Source organism: Aythya marila (genome assembly GCF_965140915.1).
Source record: "Aythya marila genome assembly, chromosome: 2".
Classification (NCBI taxonomy): Eukaryota; Metazoa; Chordata; class Aves; order Anseriformes; family Anatidae; genus Aythya; species Aythya marila.
The window spans coordinates 59,506,445-59,529,349 of record NC_139043.1 but is presented as its reverse complement, the minus strand read 5'-3'; the positions used below and the strand labels follow the sequence as shown (position 1 = coordinate 59,529,349).

The 22,905-nt window shown below is 36.8% G+C and overlaps 1 protein-coding gene across 7 annotated transcripts in view; it reads left to right on the top strand.

Annotated features, from left to right (window-relative positions):
* SUGCT (succinyl-CoA:glutarate-CoA transferase) overlaps positions 1-22,905 on the top strand; it is a 318,199-nt gene that overhangs the window by 2,119 nt on the left and 293,175 nt on the right. For 4 of the 7 annotated variants that reach the window (XM_082753552.1, XM_082753547.1, XM_082753551.1 and 1 more), the window contains exons 2-7: positions 82-153; positions 3,322-3,373; positions 3,462-3,535; positions 8,595-8,680; positions 9,636-9,686; positions 14,498-14,618. In XM_082753552.1, coding sequence (XP_082609678.1) covers positions 3,487-3,535; positions 8,595-8,680; positions 9,636-9,686; positions 14,498-14,618 — 307 coding nt within the window. In that variant the 5' untranslated portion in view covers positions 82-153; positions 3,322-3,373; positions 3,462-3,486. The remainder of the gene's footprint in view (positions 1-81; positions 154-3,321; positions 3,374-3,461; positions 3,536-8,594; positions 8,681-9,635; positions 9,687-14,497; positions 14,619-22,905) is intronic. The other 3 variants (XM_082753548.1, XM_082753553.1, XM_082753549.1) reach the window with 3 other exon arrangements.

Genomic DNA, 22,905 nt, shown 5'->3' with positions numbered 1-22,905 from the left:
CAGCCCTGCCCCGCCTGGGGGTCGCGGTGTCGCCCAGCGCCGCAGCCGGGCTCTGATGCTCTCCTGTTCCCTTCCCCGCAGGTGCCAGGAGCCTGGCTGCCCGCAGCAGCTCCCTGCCCTTCCCGCAGGACGGCAGCCCCGGGCCGCGACCAAGTCAGTTTCCGCCGGCTGCGCTGCGCTGTGTTACAGAGTAGCCCTGTTACCACATACCCAACGCAAACACTCGCCCGGCAGCCGGGGGAAGCTCAGCCCGGTGTGCGATGGGCACAGCAGGGGCAGCCCTGGCTGGGGGTGGCAGCGGAGAGCACCCCGCTTGTGGTGGCCTCGAGCACGTAGCAGTGTGTGCGGGCAGGGTAGGGGCATGAGGCTCCGGGGGCTCCCCCCCCCCCCCCCCCGGAGCTGGAAGCAGTCAGAGCGGGATTGGTGTATTTATGTTTAACTTACACTGTTGTGTAAGCGTTGAAAGTTCTAATCAGCTAATGAAAAGCTTAGCTAAGGGAAAAACAACTAAGGAAAAGCTTTCAGGGACTGTGACAGTAAATGGGTTTCAGTCTGTTCTGCCATATAGGATGATCTCCTTGGCTGTTTGCTCCGGTTGTTACAATAAGCCAATTTATCACTACCTTTGTATATATCACTACCTTTTATTTCTACTTTCATGATAGGGACAGCCTGGTGAATTGAACTAAGCATTTAAACTGTCTCAAGATTGAATGGATCTATTTATTTTTCATCAAATATGTGTTGAAATAGATATGTGTAGCTATCTTGTTTACAGTAAATTCAAGATTCATGGAAACTTAGGCTATACTGAGGCAGAATGACAACAAAAAAACAGTCAAGGGAAAAAAGTTTGACTTGGGCTTGTATAATACCAGGCACATAGAAAAAATGAGGACAGGAGAGGCTTTTGGTCAGTACTTGTTCTTTTCTGATGGTATATATATTTTTTTATTTTATTTTTTTGTTCCTGCAGTGGTGGGTGGGTTGACAGCATTCCAGTACTTGGGATCAGTGCATCAGAACTGCTGTTTCTCTGATCACCAAAAGGCTTTGTGTTGTAATTGTTTCTGCAAGCTGGTGTCCTGCTGGAATGTGAGCTCAGATTCTAGGAGTTTTCTTCTGTGTCTGCCTGTGCTTGTTCTAGTTTGAAGTGACTAGCAGGTCTGTCTCCTTCTTAGTCATTCACAAGCAAGCTTCTGATCTCTCCCCTTTCTAGCATTTTTGTAGACATCATCCTTATCTACGAGCATTTATGGAAGATTCCCAAGGGCCTGCATCTCTGGAACAACGCTTGTACTGTCACGTTCTGTTTCAGCTATAACAGAGTCCTAATCCCTGAATGGAGCATTAGCTGTACCATAGTGTAAGCGATAATTAGTAAGGGTTCCCCAGTCTCAGGGCGCAAATTGTCCAAACTTGAAATTTAACAGCCTTTTTACAGGCTTTTTGGGGAAAAATCTTTATGGCTTCCTGAAAGTGTTGGCTGTGGGTAGGGAACCTGTTGGCTGTGAAAGGCTGTTGTGTGTCTGTGAGAAATGGAAGTAACACTGAATGCTGGCTCAGGGAGGACACTAAGGTTTCTAGTGCTAGTGAGCAACTGAATAAGAATGTATTTTCAAATGGAATGCAAAGAAGAGAGGAAGGTGGGCCCTTCTGGCTAACTAACAAATGAAATATTTTTATTTTTAAATTTTAATTAATGACAGCAATATTATTGTGAAGCAGATTGACTTAGTTATTTAAAAGATAAGTGTATGCTTAACTGTTTGCCTAGCTAGAGCCAACTGGCTAATCTTGAGGTTACACTGGAGGATCTGTGATGCTTACCTGGCAGTAGTGCAAGTCTTTTCCAGCACTGGGATTTTTCACTGAGGTGTGCAAATGTTGAAGAGAAGTGGCAGTCTGGGTTTTCCTAAAGGGTTTGAAATGTTCAAAATACGTGGTTGTTCTTAGACAAGCTTGTTAGCCTGTTTTCAACATGCTGCTTGGTCTGCATATTGCATTAAAAAATAAAACCCATTAAACTCAAATCTCTCTGGAGTGATTTGTAGTAATTGAGGGGAAATGTCTTAAAGATGAAGAATGGGATGTGAATGTTTTTAGAGAGAGCAGTACAGTGACTGAAAAAGTAGCAGAAGCCTTGAATTCTCAATGCTTCATAGCTCTGTAGATTATTTTTTTGTATATAAACATACTAAGATTAAAAATCATTGAAATTAAAAATAAAAAAGAGCATTGGGGGGGTGTTGTGATAGGTGACTCTGATCTGACGGGGTGTGTGTGGTGCAGGCAGTAATGGTTGCACACCTCTATGTGGCTCTGAAGATGCCCTGCACTTTGAAGGGATTGTAGTTCCTTCCTCCTGTTCTGTAAGTCTGTGCTCGAGTGAACTGTTTTCTCCATGTTTTACATCTTCTTTTACCTGACAAACGCATAGAACTAATGCAAGTTAGTGCTGTGTAATTTTGTAATGTGTTTGGCCAGGTGCTGCTACTTTTTTTTTTTTGTGGTAGAAGCCCAACTTACAAAAAGTAATGAAATCCCCACTTGCATGGGGCAGTGAAGTGTTTGCATTCCCAGTCTGCAGGTCAAAACATTGTTAGCAGAAGAAAAATTTCCTTATTCAAGGCTATGTGGAGATATTTGCAAACCTGTTGTCTAGATGATGTGACTGTTTGCCTTGCCATGCCACTGCTGCTGTTTCTCAAAGCTAGTCAGGCTGGAAGTGGTGAGGAGGGAAAGGAGGATAGAACTGTGGTTTGCTAGTAGTCCTGCCTGTATAATTGCCATTGAGAATTGAAAGAGAATTAGTGTTTCCTTGGTTCGTACACTCTGCCTTCAGTTTTGTAACTTCTCTTTTGAAATGCAGAGACTTTGTGTTGCAAGTGCATGGGTCTCCAGGTCAAACCACTTTGCTGCTGTGGATACTGTGATTCACATTGATCTGTTATCCATTAATTTTAGTTTGTCATTCAAATGTTTTCCATGCTTATCTTGGATCTTTCTTCAGGTTAGTCTTTAAAAGACGTGTGTTCGTGGTTGGAATATATAAAAATATTGGAGGTAGTTTTTACTGTAGAATACTTGGGTATCTACAATAGATTCTTTTATATCAGCTATAAGATTTTTCAACGTTGAAAGGTTTAAATAATAATGTAATATAATCCTAATAACATACCTGTAAAGAAAGCTTTATTATCTTGTATTTGGGGAGGGAGGATGATGAGAGAGTTAAAAGAAGGGTTTCAAACTTCCAATCAGAAACATCTTGGGGAAAAAAAAATCAGGAGTGAGTTACTGTTTTCTGTTTCTTGTCAGGTGCTAGTAATGTAAAGCCACTGGATGGTGTGAAAATTCTTGACTTAACAAGGTTTGTGTTTTGTCTATCATTTGGAAAGCTCTGTCTAGATGCGGGTATTGTAGTAGGAAAAACTAAGAATCTTCTTACAATATTACAGGGTGCTTGCAGGGCCCTTTGCTACAATGAATTTAGGAGATCTAGGGGCCGAAGTCATCAAAGTGGAAAGGCCAGGTAAGGTTTGTCTTTATTTTAGCTATGGTAAGAATGTGTGCCAGTTTAGCAAATGATTGTTTGTGTATTTGGAATTGTTGTCTTCCAGTGTACCTCAGATTATTAACAACAATTTGTTTTGTGGTAATGTTGTGGGATGTTTACTATGGACTGAGAATGTAAGTCTGGACTCTCTGAAAATATTTAAAAAGACAATGCTATGTTGCATTGGTGACTGTTTTTGTTTACAGTGTGTGTATGGTATTGGCTAAGAAAAACTTTATTTTGTAGCTGTTTCTCTATATTTTTTAAAGCTATAGCTCTCACATTTCTGGAATACTCTGACATCATTGCTCTATTTCTGGGGTGATAGGGAACTAGTTACTAGTAAGTTTGCTTGCACATATATGTTCTGTTTGGTTTAACAATGTACTCAGTGTATGTGTGTTTTATTCAAAACCCAATACATCTAGGGAAGAGTGTGAGAAGGTTGAAGTTGTAAGATCAGTTCCCTTTTTTCCAGATATTAAGGTACAAACAATACCAAATCATCACTTCCTAAAATGGCTTATTCCATCACTCAAAATTAAACTGATGTGTTGAGTTGTTTGGACTTTGAGGTTTCAGTTTGGGCATGGGCATGCTTAGGTATTTAGAATTTCTTGTAATGTGGGTTTAAAACAGAGTTGTAACTGTAGAGTGACATCCGAAATTTGACATGCGAACAGAAACTTCCAGCAAGGATTTATATAGGAATTATGAGTTCCCAGTCAGGATGCACAGGTTTGAGGCTCAATAGGTTTATAATATACTTTGATTTTTTTCTTCCCTCAAGGTAATTTTTTTTCATACGTTGGTAAATTCATTATATTAGGAGCTACTGTGGTGGCTTTACTCAGCTGGGAAGCTAAATTCTGCCACAACCACACTATCACTCCCCCTCCTCAAAGGGAAAGGGGGAAAAATATGATGGAAAGGGCTCAAAGCTTGAGATAAGGACAGGGAAATCACTCAAAAATTAATCTCACTATGCCAAGTCTGCTTTGCTTGTGACGATAATTGATTACCTATTACTAACAAGCTAGAGCAGTGAGAAACACAAAACAAACTGAAAACACTTCCCCCCCTTTTCACTCTACTACCTCCTTTCCCTGGGCAGTGCAGCTACATATATAAGCTATCAAAGTTTTTGATTTGTTTTTTCTAACAACAGGAAATTTATATAGAGAACAGTGAAACAAGAATGATATAGCAGTTTAAACTTAAAACAAACAAAAAAAGCCCAAACAAGTACAGGAATCATAAGAATTGGATGCTAAGTCTGAATAACCTTATTGCATGGTCACAATTGTTCATTATGTGAATTATTAAATTCACAATTATTTTCTAACTATTAAAACGTTACTAGGAACAGTATTACTACTGATACTTAGCACTTTAGACTTTTATGGTGCCTTCTTTTTGAATCCTTTGGGGCCCTCAAGTTAGGGCTCAGTATGATCATCATGAAGACCTTTGCTTGATTTTTTTTTTTTTTTTTTTTTTTGGTGGCCTTAACTCTTGTTACTGTAGCAGAGTGGTGCAAGTGTGATAGAAGAAACATACTCTTTTTTGAGAGACAAAATAACTAATCTGCCTTTACAGTTCTTTTTAGTGTATCCTATGCGTTTGCCATAATAATTGAACACCTGTGGCACATTTAAACTTTTCACTCCTAGATTTTTTTTCATCTAGGAAGTGTTGGAATTTGATGTGTAGCTAATGCATAGGAGGTTGTGCTGGTATGAACCTGTATCTGTGAAGATGATAATCTAAGTTTTGACTTGTCTGTTCATGCTATGAGAATGAATAGCCACAAGACGGGCCTGCTGTGTTTGTGTGCACAAGTGAAGTTTTTTTTATAAATCATAGAATGGTTTGGGTTGGAGGGGACCTTAATGATCATCTAGTTCCTATAAAGGTATAAAAGTAAACTTTGATGCACTTTGATTTCACATAGACAGCATGAAAGTAGGCTTTACTGTTAGCATTCAGTATAATAGAATCTTTTTGTAATTAGATTAATGTATTGGCAATTACTATCTCAGTTCTAATATGTAATTATAAGGAGGTATGACTGTAGCTCTTCATTTCTATGTCATCCTTAGAGTTTCCTGAACTCTACACCATTTACATATAAACTGCAATGACTTAGATTATTTTTTTGTGTGTGTGTTAGTTAAAGCTCTTTTTGCATGCAAGCCATTAGATTTTACAAAAAGAAACAAATTAAACCACACAAACAACACCCTGCCCTTCTTCATCACTGTCCCCCCTAGTAACCAACACCTAATAAAATTGATGCCTTTTTTCAGGGATCAGTTACACTCACAGAGATTTCTTGAATTGGAGGTTAATTACAACTCCCTAATGAGAAATTTTCTTTATTTTCTTTATCATGGGCCAATACTGTCTCTGGGTTTAAAGCCAAACACTGTGCTGCTGCTAGGGTTTTGAGTCTTTGCTCTTCTGTGATCACTGAACCACAGAATGGCTTTGATTGGAGGGGACCTTAAAGACCAACCAGTTCCAACTCCCTGCCACGGGCAGGGACACCTCCCACCAGACCAGGTTGCCCAAAGCCCCATCCAGCCTGGTCTTGAACACCTCCAGGGACAGAACATCCACAGCTACTCTGGGCAACCTGTTCCAGTGCCTCACCACCCTCACATTGAGGAAGTTTCTTAGTGAGTGAGTCTGTTGCCAGCCTTCCTGTAGGCCCCCTTTGGGTATTGGAAGGTGGCTATAAAGTCTCCATGGAGTTTTCTCCAGGCTAAAGAACTTCAACATTTCTCAGCTTGTCTTCACAGGAGAGGTGCTCCAACCCTCTGGTCATCCTTGTGGCCCTTCTCTGGACTCATTCCAATCTTAATTCTAGTGCTCAATGTGACTGAGATTAACAAGCTTTCACTGTGTGTTTTCAGATGCAGAAGTAGATTTCTGTCACTACTTTAGAGTCTGGCTGGACTCTGAGTAGTTAGCTTCATAGATAGAACTTATTTCAGCAATGGAAGAATATTTGTGTGTGTTTTACTTAACATAACAGTTTTTCCACTCAACACTTGGACTTGATATAAAAAGAGCTGTTTCTGAGATCTGCTGAGGATTGAGTAATGGTAAAGCAAAAAAAAAAAAAAAAAGCCCCACCTCTTCTACATTTTTTAGTTCTAAAAACCATACAGGAATAACAAGCCACATGGCATTCAGTTCAGTTCTAGAATTACACCCTTCATTTGACTTTTAGTTTAAGCTTCATCACACATTTGAGGCATGTAACTATGCCACAGGAGCTGCGCATCACATCAAGTTTCCATGTTTAAATTTTCTTTACTTTTCTTTGGTATTGTCTTTACCAGTTCTTTTCAAAACTAATAAATCATACAGTTGAGATACTAAGACATATGACGTGTCTTGTATTTTATTTTCAATAGGGAATATAAAGCTTTTGGTCATCTAACAAAACATTGAACATGTATCAGAAGTCTTGTCACAGCAACCTATGGATCCTCCTTAGTCATTTGCTGTTTGAAATGTTTTCACATTAGCAACAGGGCAGCAGATGCATTAATTTGATGAGATGGACAGTGGTATTTCAAATACCACTGTAATTCTATAGTAAGAATGGAGCAGTGTTGATGATTAGTATGAAGTAATTAGTTTGGAGATTGGCATTCCTGCTCTTGAAGAGTTTGTTTGGTTGTTGAAGGAGAAAAGCAGCCTGAGAAGTCTGAATGTCAATCATTTGACATTCAGTTTGAATGTCAGTCATGGATAATTTCATTTTTCTGTGAGTTGTCTATAATCACAGGAGTGTTTATTTGTAGAGGATAGTAGTCATACTAGCATCCTACATGGAAAGTATTACTGAAATTTTGTTTAATTGGCTCAAGATAGGAGCATATAAAAGCAATACTACTTTTTTTTTTTTTTTTTTTTCCCCTGAGCTTCCTGCTTGAACCAAGGTAGTTCTTTGAGATAATAACCAATACAAATGTTGGTGAGTATAATTTACTTCTGTATAACTTCTGCCACATTTGAGTTTAGATGGCTGTAACCTTTAGGTGTTCTTCCAGTGTGTAGCATGATAAGGCAGTGGTTATATTGTGTTGGACCAAAAGTTCTTTAGGTCAGTTGCTAGTATTTGTCTTCTGTATTGCCTCGCTAAGGAAAGTTTTCACTCCCTTAAAGTTAACAAGCAGTTAAGGTCTAGATACTGAAATAGATAAAGAGATATCGTGCATGCTTGCTAGCACTTGGGATCATGATTATATCAGAACTTAAATTTAGTTTTAATTCTAATTAGATTGAAACTAAAACTGGCAATTAAAATAGATTGCCAGTCTTTATGACATTCAAAAAAGTTTAAAATTGGAAATTAAGCACAAATGAATCAGTGACATCAGTAGCCGCAGAAGCTTGAATTCCATTTTCTCTTTCTGTAAGGCAAGAGAATTTCTGAATGGTGGAGCACTGTAGGAAGCGTTTCTTTTTGGTGCTGTTCTGCAACGTGCAGCTCAACAACTTGTTGTTGACTAGTGATATCATGACTTTGTGTCTGGAGTGTTTCATGAATGGCTTGTTGACTGTGTGAACAAGAACGTCTGCTAAATTCTTCCAGATTTCATGAAAGAATGGCATTGCAGCTCTGCTTTAAGTTAAAAAGGAACTAAAAATACAGCCGCTCCCCAGTGCATTTATTTGCATTTTAAAATGAAAATAATCATAGCAGGAACAAGGCAAGCTGTTTCAAAATCATCACAGCACAACCAAAAACAAAATTTGCTTTGCATAATCACATTCATTCTTAGGTGCTTTCTGAAAGAAGTGTCCTAGAATATGTATGTTGATCTCTTTTTTTTTTTTTTCCCTGCCTACTAATTGAAATTTAGAAGGTGTAAATATTATGTGGGGGGGGGGGGGGGGGGGACGACGACAAGAAAATAACCCTTCTTGTTCCTTTTGGGTTTGGGAGTGTAATACAGAACAGTTATTTAAAAAAAAAAAAAAAAGGTAAAAAAAATTTGATGGTTATTTCTTTCAGGAGCTGGTGATGACACAAGAGCTTGGGGCCCACCTTTTATTGGCAAAGAAAGTGTTTATTTTCTCAGTGTCAATAGAAATAAAAAGGTAAATGAAGTGCTACATTGAAGATTAATCTGTTGTAATTGCAATTAAAGATGTAGTTCTTCTTCAAATTGTTTACATTTGGTCTGGTATAAAGGCTGAACTCTTTACAGTACATTATCACATTATCATTGACTTAAAACTAAGTGAAAGTGAACAGTAAAACTGTAAGCGAAGATGATTAACAGAACTTCACTAGTTTAATTTTCTTAGATGTACTTTATAAGAATATAATTTGACTTCATTTGATTGTTAACATATATAATGGAGTAATAAATTACATTGGCATTAATTATGTTGTCAAGGTGAATATATTCCAGGACAAAAATGAAGTATTTCAAACAAAAAAGGCTGTTAATCTCTGGTATGCTTCTGGGGTCAGCTGAGCCAATTTCAAAATACAAGAGTCGTCCTGCCAGTCTTCAGTTGCTGGTGCAAATCAACTGAAAATTAACCCTGATGAAATTCAGGGTTTTTACTTCTTTTAAGATCATTTTTTTTGGGATGGATCACCTGAGCTGACCTGCCCTACCTGGCAGCTGGAGATGTGGGAGAGCAGGCGGCATACTGTAGTTAGGTTGACTGAGTGTAGTTTGAAACTTGAGGATTAATATGAAGCTTCACAAAGTGTCTGAGCTGTTTAGTGGCTTGTTGCCATTGCAACAAATGTTTCTGGTGTCCCCATGTGTACTTACAGTAGTAAGTGCTGTACAAACATACAGTGAGCAGACCACAGCGCAGCTCCCAGTTGCACATCCATCAGGCTTGTTCTGTTGCTTGTCTGATTCTGAGACCATTAAGCCTGCTTTACCAACAGAAAATTATTTTTAGGGGTGGAGTGGGGTTAAAATTTGTTTATTTAGCTTAATTGTGAAACTTATCTGTTGGTTGTGTTTAGAAGAAGTTGATAATCATTAAGGGCTTTTTGCCTAATGACTTTTTTTTTTTTTGTCTCCAGAGTATAGCTATCAATATGAAGAATTCAAGAGGAGCAAAAATAATCAGGGAGGTAGGTTTTAATGGAATGTAAATCATGCCTATTTTATATTGGTTTGGTCCTGTGTAAGAAAGAATAAACTCTGCATAAACTCTCAAGTATAAGATATCTGATAATTAAAAATATGTATATGTGCAGTTCACTTCTTAAATACTTCTTAAATTACAGTTTATTGCCTCTATACTGCAGTTTTGCATGCAGAAAAGTCTGGTGTACAGTGTAATTTATAATGATTTTAGACAAAATTTACTTAAACTTCATCAAAAGCTTGAAATGAAATATTGCAAGAAGAAGGTCTAACAATCTGGTGCTTAGCTGGTGCTGTGTTAGATCTTACTGTACAACTTCATCAACCTATCCTGAAACTCCTTCCAATGAAGTCAGCAATGAGCTCACAGAAGGAGAATTGGGTTACACTCCTTGCATGTTTCAGAGTGTTACAGTTTATTCACAACTTCACTTAAACTCCAAAGATTTCTATATAAGCCAAGGATTTTCTGGTTCCCTCTCTCCGTGCTCTTTGCAGAAGAGAACCATTCATTACTGATTGTTATGAAGCTGTATGTTTATCTTCTAAAGGTTTTGGAAACAGACAGGCCATTAGGAATAACACAGATGTATTTTTTGGATAAAATAGTCACATTCTAAATAAGGGTTTAATGAGAAAGTTCCTCCCAGAAAACCATTTAAAAAAAAAAAACACGCACACACACACCACCCTAGTTCTCTTTGACATTTGGGAAAAGAAATGGTGAAGGGAAGAAAAATTACTGTAAGCAAAAAAAAAATGAACCGGTTTGACAAAGTTGAAGACATCTGGGACTATGAGTCAGGATGAACTGGAGGAAGGATGGATGCAGCATTAGCTTCTTTCGTGTGAATGCTACTATTTATGGTTACGAAATTCCTTTTTTCTCATCTTGACATTTGTGCAGGAAGGGGGCTGCTTGATTTTGTTGTTAAATGTGCAACTTCTTTCTGCCTGCACAATAGAGAACCTCTACATGGTTTGTGCCACTGAATGGCTGGTGAATTAAGAATTTGCAGTATTACAAATTTTCAGCTTGAGGCTGAGTTCAAACCCCACATGATTTTTGTATCAAAGTAGCAACTTTCCTATCACTGTTCTACTTCACTCAGTGACAGCTGTGGAAGAATTTGGTGCAGAGGTTTTGACATTTTAATACTGCATCTCAAATGGAACCAGAGTATATTTTCTTCCATTTGGATTTTCTGAAGAATAAGAGTATTGTATATAAGAGGCTATCATTTGTTGTCAGCTGTCTTTTGGTAACATCAGGAAAGATGAGTAAAGAATTGAGTGTTGTTCAGCAGTGTGTTTCCTATAGTGTAAAGTAATGTTTGTGTCTGCAAGGTATCTAATGGCAAAAGAAACTTTACATTTGGGGCATTGGTTACTCACAAGTAAATACAAATTGTGTCCTGGGCTGAAGACCTACAAAGAAAAGTGATGAGGTTATAATCATTTTCCTTTATTAAGAAAGATAGCATGGCTAAAATAAGTCATTTTCTCCTTTCCCGTAAATTCTATATATGTGGAAGAAGGTCAATATCAGAATCCAGAATCATATTAACAAAGGAATAGAGTCTTGAGGTATATGAAAAAAGCACAACCTTAATAATTGCATCAATATTATCAAGTATGCAGAAGAAACCCGTTAATCAACTGTCCAGGATTTGTCACAGTACTTAAAAATTAACCAAAAAAACCCCCACAAAACAAACCACTCTTGCCCAAAGGTCTGTTCTTGCATAATTAAGTGATTATTTTACACTGAAGTTCCTCCTACTACTTTGGTGCTCTGTTTTGTTTCTTTATTCTGTAGCACTTGTAGCACTGTTTTCCTTCCTAATGCTTTTAACTTGCTGTTAACTGCCTTCCAAATACTTGAATGTCTCACTGAATGGAAATTATTTTCTCTACAGTGACAGTATGTGCACTAATACCATCCTCTGACACATAATATGATCTTTTTAGAGCATTATTCAGCAATTTTCAGCATCTTGTTTTAAGAAACTTGGATACCTTTCTCCTGAGTATTTAACCTTAACTAATTAAATTCTGTGTTTAGTCATGAAGGACTTAGAAGTTGGATGGGGAGCTGATGGCACTTCTTCCTTCCTCCTGTTCAATTTAGCTGATAGGTCAGCATGTGTCATGAATATGGTCATCTGATTGTGTGCATATACACACATTTCTCTGTGTGGAGTACTTGTTTCAAAAAATCTTTTTAAAGGCAATGAATAGCCTGCTCTGTCAAATCAGTATCATCGTGTTGTTTATATTTAATTTAACGACTAGTTAGCATGCATGATACCGTTTTTCTGTCCTGAGGTTGAACATATCAGTGTCTGATCTGAAGGATATAGTATTTCAACTCAGGTCTGTGTTCTATTGCTGTTAGTAGAATCAGAAGTACAAGCGATCAGCTGTGGAGGGCCTGTAGAACACAGTATGAAATTTCAGTTGACAATGGACTTAAAACCCATTGATTTTAAGAACATGCAATTGGTTAGGATCAGAGTCTGAGTTCAGTTCTTGCCAATAGCAGAACACTGGGTACCTCTTAGAGTTCACTGAGCATCAAAAGAGATGCATACTATGCACACACTGACTTGTACATTAAAGACTCATTCCAAGAGTAATGAGAATATTAGTGGCAGAGCTGGCACAATATTTGTAAGATATCTATAACATTATGTTCATCTCTGTAAGAATATATATACACACTGCTAGACTGGTCCTAAATCATTGTATCTTCACTTCACACTGTAATCAACCATATATGTTGCCATATCCAGAGGTATTGCACTTATTATTTTTTTTTTTTAGCCATCTTTTTTTTCCCCTCAGTGAATTGTAGGAGATAGTTCTTCAGTATGAGATGGGCAACGGATCTCAAACTAGCCTATACCATCACTGTACATTTGATAGATTACAAAGTATAGTGAAAACAGTACACAAGTTGTAACTGATTGCTTTTCTTGGATTAATTTAGCTAAGGTTGTAGTTTTGCCAATTGGAAAAGTATTTAATGTATGGACTGTGAAAGATTTAGAGAGAAAATAAACCCCCCTTGGCTCTCTTTTTCATAAAGGCATGACATTAAACAACTAACAGCTTCCCCCACTGCATTGGCCTTAATTTACTTCTGTGGTTGGATCTGCTGTCCTGCACAGAGGATTGGGACAGTCATAGATCTGTCTGAGCTGCTTCTGTTTTTACTAGGCAATGCTTTAGCTCTGTGAGCTCTGTGGAAACCTTATCTGCTTGAGAACTGTCCTGTGACAAATGCCTGCTTTTTTATTAACTGTCGTGAACTTATGCCCTTCTATGGAGTCCACTTCTATTGAATAGTGTTATTTTTTTATTTTTTTATTTTAGAAAGAACCATTTGTCCACATAGAAATCCAGCAATACTTATTTAGAATATGGAGACTCATATTGTAATGGTTTAAAACTAGTGGTCCTAGCAGTTCTTGACACAGCCCCTTGAAATAGCTTACAACATGCATTTTAAAATCCACTTTTACCTTATGCTGAACTTAATTTCTGTAAATTTTACTAATGTTTTATCCATGGTTCCAGTTAAACCATTCATAATTTGCGTGCCTTCTTGACTGAATAAGAATCAATTTGTCTTTGGTGTTAAATATTTATTGGCTTAGCTGTTTCTTTGGCCTGAGATTCAGCTAAACAGTGTACACACTAGAACAAAAATGCTTATGATTGCTGATATGATGACACTAATTTATAGAAGCTGGCCCAATGTGCTGTATATATTGATCAGACAGCTGCATGGTAGTTCCAGAGAATGTGACTCTGATGGTCTTGAAATAACATTAAGAAATGTTTTAGATCATGCTTAAAGATGTGTGCACAGATATGTTCCTTTCAGGGAATAACTTTTAAATTCCTGTAAAAAGAAACAAAAGAAAACAACCCACAACCAAACGGGAAAAACTCCAAAACTATACAACTCTGCCAAGCACTACGTATTTCTGTTCATGTGTAGTTCTTAAGCTTCAGAAGTTTGCAATATTATATTGAAACTTGTATACACATTTCTGTTCATAATTTCTATAAGAATGAAAAGATGCAATTTAAAGCCTATCAAGGCCATATGTTAATCTGTAACTTCACTAGATTTTGCACTAGATCATTCATTTAAATGTGATGCAGAAAATCACGCTGCAGAGCTTGATATCACTGTTCTAATTGAGGTGATTTTAAGATGTTCATGTTAACCCCATAACATTTTTGGGCTATATATTTTGTTTCCACATACAGAAAGTGGGATATATAGCCTCTGTTCCAGTAAGTGTAATGAATCATTTTAAAATGTAAAAATAAAAAATAAACAACAAAATAAAGGTGTGCATCGTTGCCCCCCCCCCCCCCCCAACGTTTTACAAAACTATAAGGTAGAGAAAACATGAAAAATAAACATGCATCCTTTTCCCCTTCTTTCCTCAAGCTAACTGCAGGTATGAAGTTGGTGACTGTTCTGTAAATTTTGGTCAAGTATTTGGAAATTAATGTGATTTTGCTAATATAATTATGTTGTAGTTTTATCTAAAAGCTTTAGGATTTTGGTAGTTTCTTTTTCTAGACACACAGCATCCCTAATGTGTAGTTTGCAGACATGCACAGTCTAACAGACCAAAAAAATCTCTTTAAGTTTGAATTCTGTTCTGTCAGAAAGACAAGAACCATCTTGATTAGTGAGATGTCAAGTTATATGAAGAATTTATTGAACTTTTGGAAGCTCATTAACAAATCTTACTCTTCTTTTCTAAAGCTTGCAGCTGTGTCTGATGTTTTTGTGGAAAACTACGTCCCTGGGAAACTGGCTGAAATTGGTCTGGGTTATGAAGACATTAAAAAGATTGCTCCTCACATAGTGTACTGTTCAATAACAGGTATTGTAATTTCAGTAGCTTGTGTTATTGTTCCTTTATTCCACTCATCTTGTTATAAGTCATGTAGTAATATCAAGGTATGTTATTTTGCTGTCAGTTAAGTTAAACTGGAAGATAGAAAACAAGTTTAATTCAAAAACAGATACAGAAAAATTGGGAGGCAGAAATGATATCAGCACCTTGTAAGGTGATCAACAGTGGCAATAGTAGACTGCTGTGCTCCTATTTGTCACAAAGGAGACAGCATTGGTGGGGTTCCTTGCATTTTGCTTTAAACAGATTGATAACTCATTTTCCTCCATCGGTTTTACCGAACCAGTTTTCATTGCAAGTTTCCAATCTAGTCATTTCGATGTTTACTGCCCTGAAGCATCCTTCTCTCTTCAGAGTTATCTAGTTGAATGTTCATGGAAAGGAAGTAGACATGAATATCAGGACCTGCATATGTGTTAGAATTAAATTAAAACAAAGAAGTTTGTTTTTAGCAATTCACATCTTGTTTTTAGAAGTTAACATCTTTAGCTTTTTGATGACTGTGTGTTTCCCATTTAATGGGAAGCAAGTGAGTTTTTTAGTCTGTGATGTGTTTTTCATACTTTTATGCTTTTTTGAGCCCTTAAGAAGACAAGGGCAGAAAGGCGATTATGTTCAAGACTGGCTGTGAAACCTGTTAAGTCTGTCTTTATGTATGTTTTGGTTGGTCTGCGGTTAGTTACCGCAGTGGTTTTCACATTTGCATGTGCATGTAATTTATCATTAGTAAACTGAATGTTTTTGTGTTTTTAGTTGCTGTACAGTTGATGAAAGAATAAAATGATACCCCTCTTGCAATTTATTTGTGATGGCTTGGCCTTTGATTTGGTAAATCTACTTTTCCTCATGCTGCACATATCAACTTCTGAGTGCTTTTTTATGGTTGTGATATTAGATGAAAACTTTGACTGAAGTAAGAAACTACTTCATTTCACAGCTTAGGTGGAAAAGGACCACTTGAGTTCATCTAGTCCAACTCCCCTGCTCAAGCCAGGTCACCTGAAGTGGGTTCCTCAGGACTGTGTCCAGATGGGTTTAGAGTATTTCCACAGATAGAAACTCCACAGTCTCTGGACAATCTGTTCCACTGTTTAACATTTTGTCATGATGAAAAATATTTTGTGTTCAGGTGCAATGCCATGGGTTTTTAATTTTTGCCCATTGCCTCTTATCATCCAATGGATGCTACTGAAAAGGGTCTGGCTCCCCCTTGCTCACTCCCTCCCACCAGGTATTTATATTCATTGGTAAGAATCCCCTGAGTTTTCTCTTTTTCTAGGCTAAAGTCTTAGCTCTTATCCTTTCCTCATGTGTCAGATACTGCAGTCTCTTAACCATTCTGTGATTCCATGAGGATGATTAAGGTTGGAAGCGACCTTAAAGACCATCCAGTTCCAACCCCTCTGCCATGAGCAGGGATACCTCCCACCAGACCAGGTTGCTGAAAGCCCCATGCAGCCTGGCCTTAAACACTTCCAGGGATGGGGCATCCACAGCTACTCTGGGCAACCTGTTCCAGTGCCTCACCGCCCTCACAGTGAGTAAGTTCTTCCTTATATCTAATCTAAATCTCCCCTCTTTTAGTTTAAAGCCATTAGTCCCTGTCCTATCACTCCCTGACCAGGAGTCCCTCTCCAGCTTTCCCATAGGCCACTTTTAGGTATTGGAAGGCTGCTATAATGTCTCTCCAGAGGCTTCTGTTCTCCAGGCTGAGCAAGCCTGAATTTTCTCAGCCTGTCTTTATAGGAAAAGTGCTCCAGCCCATTGATCGTCCTCTGTCATATTCAGCTTCAGGTTAGCCTTGGCTTTCCTAACCCTTTGCTTGCACTACTGCAAGTTGAGAACAAACTGGTTTATTTCTAAACTCTGTGACCTGATTCAAGACACTACAGCTCAAAACTATTTAGTTTACTGTACTGCATTCAAATATCATTTGCTTTTTTGGAGCTGTGGAATGAACGCTTATGTAGGAATATTTAGCTTTTTTTTTTTTTTTTTTAAAAAAAAAAAGATGGTAAAAAGGTCAAAACTAAAATATTTGCTGACAAAAATTGCTTACTGTATAAGCTCAGATTAAAATGTGAATGCCTATGGAAAGAGACCAAAATATTTTTTTCCATTGTAAACAAATAAGGTTAGACAAATAGCAAAGGAGGTTGTTAAATGCAATGAAACATTTCAGTAGTAATTATGATTCTATGTGTACTGCTGATTATTATGGAGAATGCTAGGGGAGTTTCTGTACTTAAGCCATTTTCTGCAAGGGGTCAATTTGAGAAATTGTTAATTTGAATATTAAATTATTAAATACAAAAGGCTTCAGAACAAATTAGTAAAATGAATACTTACAAATCATCTGTATCAGTATATTGGAGCAAGGTGAAGTTTTGTTGGAGCCTGTGTTAATAATATGCATCATAACTTTGCCAAGGAAAACATACAAAAAGTTAACTGACCACACTGAGCTGTTCATGTAAACATATGAATCATTTCACTTCTCTGAAGCAGATGGGGGAACCTTATCAGTAATCCTTCACTTTATAAGGTACTTCTCATTCCTCTGCTTGCTGTTCATAGCATTCAAATGCTTTTCCTCTTTCTTCTTGTTTCTTAAATGTGGAAGTCTATTAAAAATAAGGGGATTTGGGCACAGAAATCTGTCTATAAACAATGTCTTAGATGTTGTGATGTTAGTTACGATAGTATGTGATCTAAAAACAGGTTTATGTGAGTTAATTGAGGCATCTGATTTGGATGCCTGGTTTTGTGAAAAATTGGTGCAGGAAACAGGTTAATGCTGTGTTCTGAAAGGCCCTCAAAAAGTACTCAGTTCCCTGACTGTAGACAGGAGCTATGCATGTGACAATGTGCAAGGATAAAGATTGGAATTAAAGTGAAGTGGAATGACCCTTGGACAAACTGAATTCTTGTAGGTTCCTGAGGGCTTAGATGCAATATTTCAGATAGAAAGAGACTGAGAATGCAGTCTAAGATTATTTGGTAATGCCATAAAAAAAAAAAAACCTATGTGTATATAAAATGCCTAGCTGGAGATATGGAAAATATGAGTTAAGGAAGATCCAAAGAGAAGTATTGTTTGTCAGATGTAAGAGATGTGCTGGCCTAGAACATAGGATTAAATGGACTAGTTGTCTTCCCAAATGTTGAAAATTGTTGAGACAAATTATCTTGGTTACAGAAACCCCTTTTACATCTAAACAGTGGGATTTCATCCATCATTTTGCACCTCACTTACAGGCTGTGCAAGAGATAATAGGAATATGTTAGTTCTCAAGCTCTTTCTGTTCTGCAGGTCCTGTGAAGGATAATGGATACACAATATAACATGAATTATGTTATACGGTCTTTGAACAGAGGATTGGAGTGGTTTATGCTGTTTCACTCAGTTTCAAATATGCTTTTTAAAGGGCGTATTTTATGTATCATGACTATTATTAACAGACAAAATGATGTTGGTCATTGTTAATGACTATCATGAACTCTATTACATTTTAGATATGAGAATACAGAGACAGACATTTTGGCGTAACACTTGATAATGCATAAATAACCAAGAAATAAACATGTCCAGTGTGTCAAAATCAGGGTGTTTTCCCAACTTCTTATTTTTTTCTTCTTGTTATTCATTCTACATGCTGAAGACATTATGGCAGATTCTTTTAATAAATTACAAATAATTACTGGACGCTACTTCCCCTATCCTTTTAGTTAACTCATTAATGAGACTGGATATCATCTGGAATGTCTTGGTTTCTTATTTTTGGAACAATATTACCTTTCATGTTTAAACATCATAGGTATGGAATGCAATCAATAAACAAGTAATTTGAAGGAATCAGTTTCACCCTACAGCATAACTTGTGTAGCAGCTGTGATCAAGATGTCTTTCAGATTTTTTTTGTCTCATTCAGTTGTTACATGCAAGTATAAGTAAGTCGAGTTGGATATTAAAACTTTTAATTTTAGGGGCCATCCAAAAATATGGAAAGTAACTTTCTGACTCTAGACCGCATTGTATCCTTCCTTTGTATTATTCCAGAGAGTGTGTGCTCAAGTTGTAATTTAGTGTTGTTATTATTATTATTGGTTTAAATATAAGATTATCTCTGTCCATTACCTTCTACCTTGCCTTTTTCTAGATACAATTGCCCAACTTAGCAAGTTCAGATTCTTCCTCCACTAGCTCAGTTCCTCACCAAACATCAATTTCTCCTACCTCTTTTGGCAACCCACACTTTCCTACCAAAATAATTTTCCAGGTAATATCCTTCAGAACCTTCATTCTAACCTGTTTTTTTGCTGCATAATGGGTGTGAGCAGTAAATATAAATAAAAAGTGGGCTTGAGCATTCTCCATTGGTCTGTGAGGACAACATAGATATATTTGTCAGGACCAACTGCTGGGACATGTGGTATGGTGTAGCATGTGCATCATTGACTGAATTGGAGATTTTAGCCTTGAAGCACTAGCAAATGTTTCCTTGGATAGTGTGTATTTTCCAGCTCTCATCATACCTTAAAACTGAATTCAGATATTTTGGTGGAAATAAAAAACAAAACAGAACCTTCAAAAGACACAACGATATTAAAGCCATAACCATGACAAAAGTCTACCATTTTTTTCAAGTCTTCACTGTAAAGAATAGAAATTCTCAGGGTTTTAAGCAAAGAGCTGTAAAGTTGTTTTCTAATATAGCAAAACAAACCAGCTTCCTCCTCAGTTTTGTGCTTAGGAATAGCAGAGCCATTCTGTGACATTCTGTGAGAAAACATTCAGAAGTTTTGTTCTCATTATAGTGTAAAGATCAAGATTTGACTCTACTGCATAAAATACTTTTTTCAATGAAAGGTATGGAGGTGAGTGGTTCAGTGGAACAGGCACACATTGTAGCAGAAAAAAATCTGGAGACAGGCTTCCTGGAAGTCAAAAGCTATGCTACTTTATAATCTACACAGACTTCAGCAATTTCTCTTACATACGGGAATGCTGTTGGTATGGAATCGCCTCCTTTTAAATTTTGGACTGCTGCAAATTCCTAGTGATAGTAAAATGAAAGGTAGTGTAATTTTTCAGACAGTCCAAGGTCATACGTGGGTGAAGAGTTTAGACATAGGTAAGCCAGCTGCTGTTGTCTTTTTGACATTTTGGAAGTCCTGATTAGCAAACCAAGTTTCTTATCCAAACAGTGCTGATTGAATGTTTCCAGCCCTGTGGCAGCAGTATTTCTCAATGTTTCTGCTGCTTTGTAAGTGCTCTCAAGCTCCAGATTGTCTGTTCTCACTCACAAGTTGGCTTTGCTGGTGAGAGTAATCTTAAAATTAGTCTAAATATATTATATTTTGACAGTTCTGTGGTTGAGATTGGTTTAATTTTTTATTATTTTTTTTAATTGGCTGCGTAAGGTAAATAATGTACAGGTCATAGGAGAGTGACCATTTGTTGCTATCGGTATGATCTGTATAGTTCAACGAAGAAAATCCGTTCATTTCTGAACAGGAGGGGGCACTGTTTAAAAGGACAACTTTATTTTCAAATCAAAGCACTTTTTTTTTTTTCTTAATACCTCTGAAGGTAATACGTTTGGAAAGACTTTGAATTTTGTAGGTTTTTTGAATGATGAAAGCTATATTGCTCTTAGCTTCTCAACCCCTGCCTCCCTGCTCTGTTCGTTTATTACTTTTTGATTGAACTGTGCTTGCTTTACTTCTCTCTTACAGGTTTTGCTGAAGCTGGTGTTCCTTACTTTTTGGCTCCTTACCTTCTTTTCTAGGAAGCAAGCTACATAATACCTTGTATCACATGCAGGTTGCTTTTGTGTGTCGTTTGTGGCATTACCCAATTTCTTCTTTTTAATGTTTCCTTTTTCTGTCATGCCATTTCTTAAAATGTGGCTGTATGGTACTTAGTTTTATGCCTGTTTTAAGATTTGTTTGTTTTCTCCTGTAAACAGGAGAAAAACAGTCTGGTGTATTTATGCTTGAAAGAGGTTGAAGACACAATGATGATCTGTTATGCAGAAATATCTTTTTTTTTTTTTTTTTTTTTTTTTTGTTGAACTACAAATAAGATGTTTGGAATTGGTGATTTTATTAACTTTGTATTACTGTAACAGACTATATTTATCCAGGATTTTTGGTCTCTAACCCCAAAGAGTCTTAACTCTGATTTTAAAAATGATTAGGCTACATGGAAGTGTTAATTGTGCTTGCTAGCAAAAAGTAGTGTAAAAAGACAAAAAAAAAAAAAAAAAAAAAAAAAGTAGAAAGAATGGCAAAATATTTTTTTTCACATTTTGTGTGTCTTCTGAGTTTCATACGGTTCTAAATCTGTAATTTTACCTTGTAATGAATGTACATAAAGTCCTTAAAATCCATAAATGAACATATTCCTTCAAAAATGTCTTATGCATCTCTTGCATGATTCTGATGAATCTGAGAAGCAAAGTAGTTCTTCACTCTGTCTATCTGCCTAACAGATAGTAACTCAAAATAATGTACTGATGATTTGTAGCTGCTCCTCATGAGAAGATGTAGTGTTATAATTTTGATGCTCATCCTACTTTGTCTCCAGGATTTTCATGACAGGGAAAAAAACAACAACCTCAGCATGTTTTGATGGTCAAAGGCTAGCCAAAGTTTTCTTAGTCCTCTAATTTGTACACTTTCAGTGGTGAGATGTGGAATTGCCTTGAACTAGGTATAGTTTGTAGACTCCCTCTTACCAAATGATTCTGGCCTATAAAATCATAGATAACTTGGACAGTCTAATTCTTGGTGCTCACTCCTTCCCCTGATGCACGCATGATATTTTTGTCACTTCTAGATGGTTATAGGTCTGGATATAATTACTTGGAATAAATTGGTAGACTACCTGCCAACACAATGATAGATCCTACATTAAAGAAAATAGAGTATGTTTCATAACATGATATAAATTGGCAAAGTAACTTCTTAATGTTGTAAATTATTGCTTATGGAAATAGCATACAGGTAGGAAATGAAGTTGTACTGTCAGAAGCTGGCTCAAGCAATGTTTTAGTTGTAACTAAATAACAGCAACTGTAGAAATGGTTTTGGTCAAAAGTTATTAACATTTCACTCTCCCAAATTTACTAACAAGATGGATTTTTTTTTTTTGTAATTAAAAAAGCAAAATAATTTCATCAAATGATTCTAAAAGTAGGCAAAACAACTTGGGAAAAAAAAGCACTGAAAGTGAGACAGAAAAAAAAAAGGCAAGCCAATGCAAGCATGAAGAGCGAAATGGAAATTTGGAGAATTAGCTGAGAATTTAAAGAATTGCAGCAGTCTTTTGATGCTCTAAAAGCACGAATGATTTGAGAGGATGAGATAATTAAAGAAGCTGGGAACTACAGAAAAAGCAGATCAGTGTCATAGTATCAGTCTTCAATAAAAGAATGTTCAGAGAAATTTTCAACAGATCTATTGTTTTCTAAAAATAGAAGATACTGTACTGTCAGACTGCCATGTGAAAAGAGGCATTTTCAGAACAAACTGGGCGTCTTGCTTCTAGTAGTTCTTGATGTGGTTTAAGAATAAAAAGGCAGGTCTGGAAAACTATGAATATTATACCTCTCTTAAATAAACAGAAAAATCAGATTTGCAATTTGTGAGGTATGAACTTACTGACAGCAATTGACAAAGCACTTGAAGGTGAAAAAACATGCAACATCTACCTGAGCCTGATCTGATAAAAAATAGAGCACTTAAAAAGAAAATCAAGTGTGTCAAATGTGTTAGCTTTTGCATTATGCAGTTGAAAGATGGATTAAGGACTTGATATGTCAATTTTTTTCATAGCTTGAAGTTATCGGAGTGAGTTGTTAAATTATTAAGCAGGGTTTAGAGATAAAATAGTCTATGATAATAATTTTTGAGGCTTTACAGAGACAAATCATTACTGGGATTATATAATTAACAGGTATAATAGGGCAATAAACTTTGTGGCATATATTTCAACTACAGTAAAGTTCTTGACACTCACAAAACAGTTTCATAAATAAGCTAGGGAAATGCAATGTAAAACAAATAATAAAATTGTTTCTGGAGTGACCAGCAACTAGCTTAGATCTTGTACTATACAAGTGAAAACTATTAGTATCTCATATGTGATGTGGAAGGCAGTACCTCAGAACTGACATTGCTGGATATTTTGTTTTGATAAATATGGTGATAGAATAAGGATGACCCCCAAATCCTCATGTGATTAAGA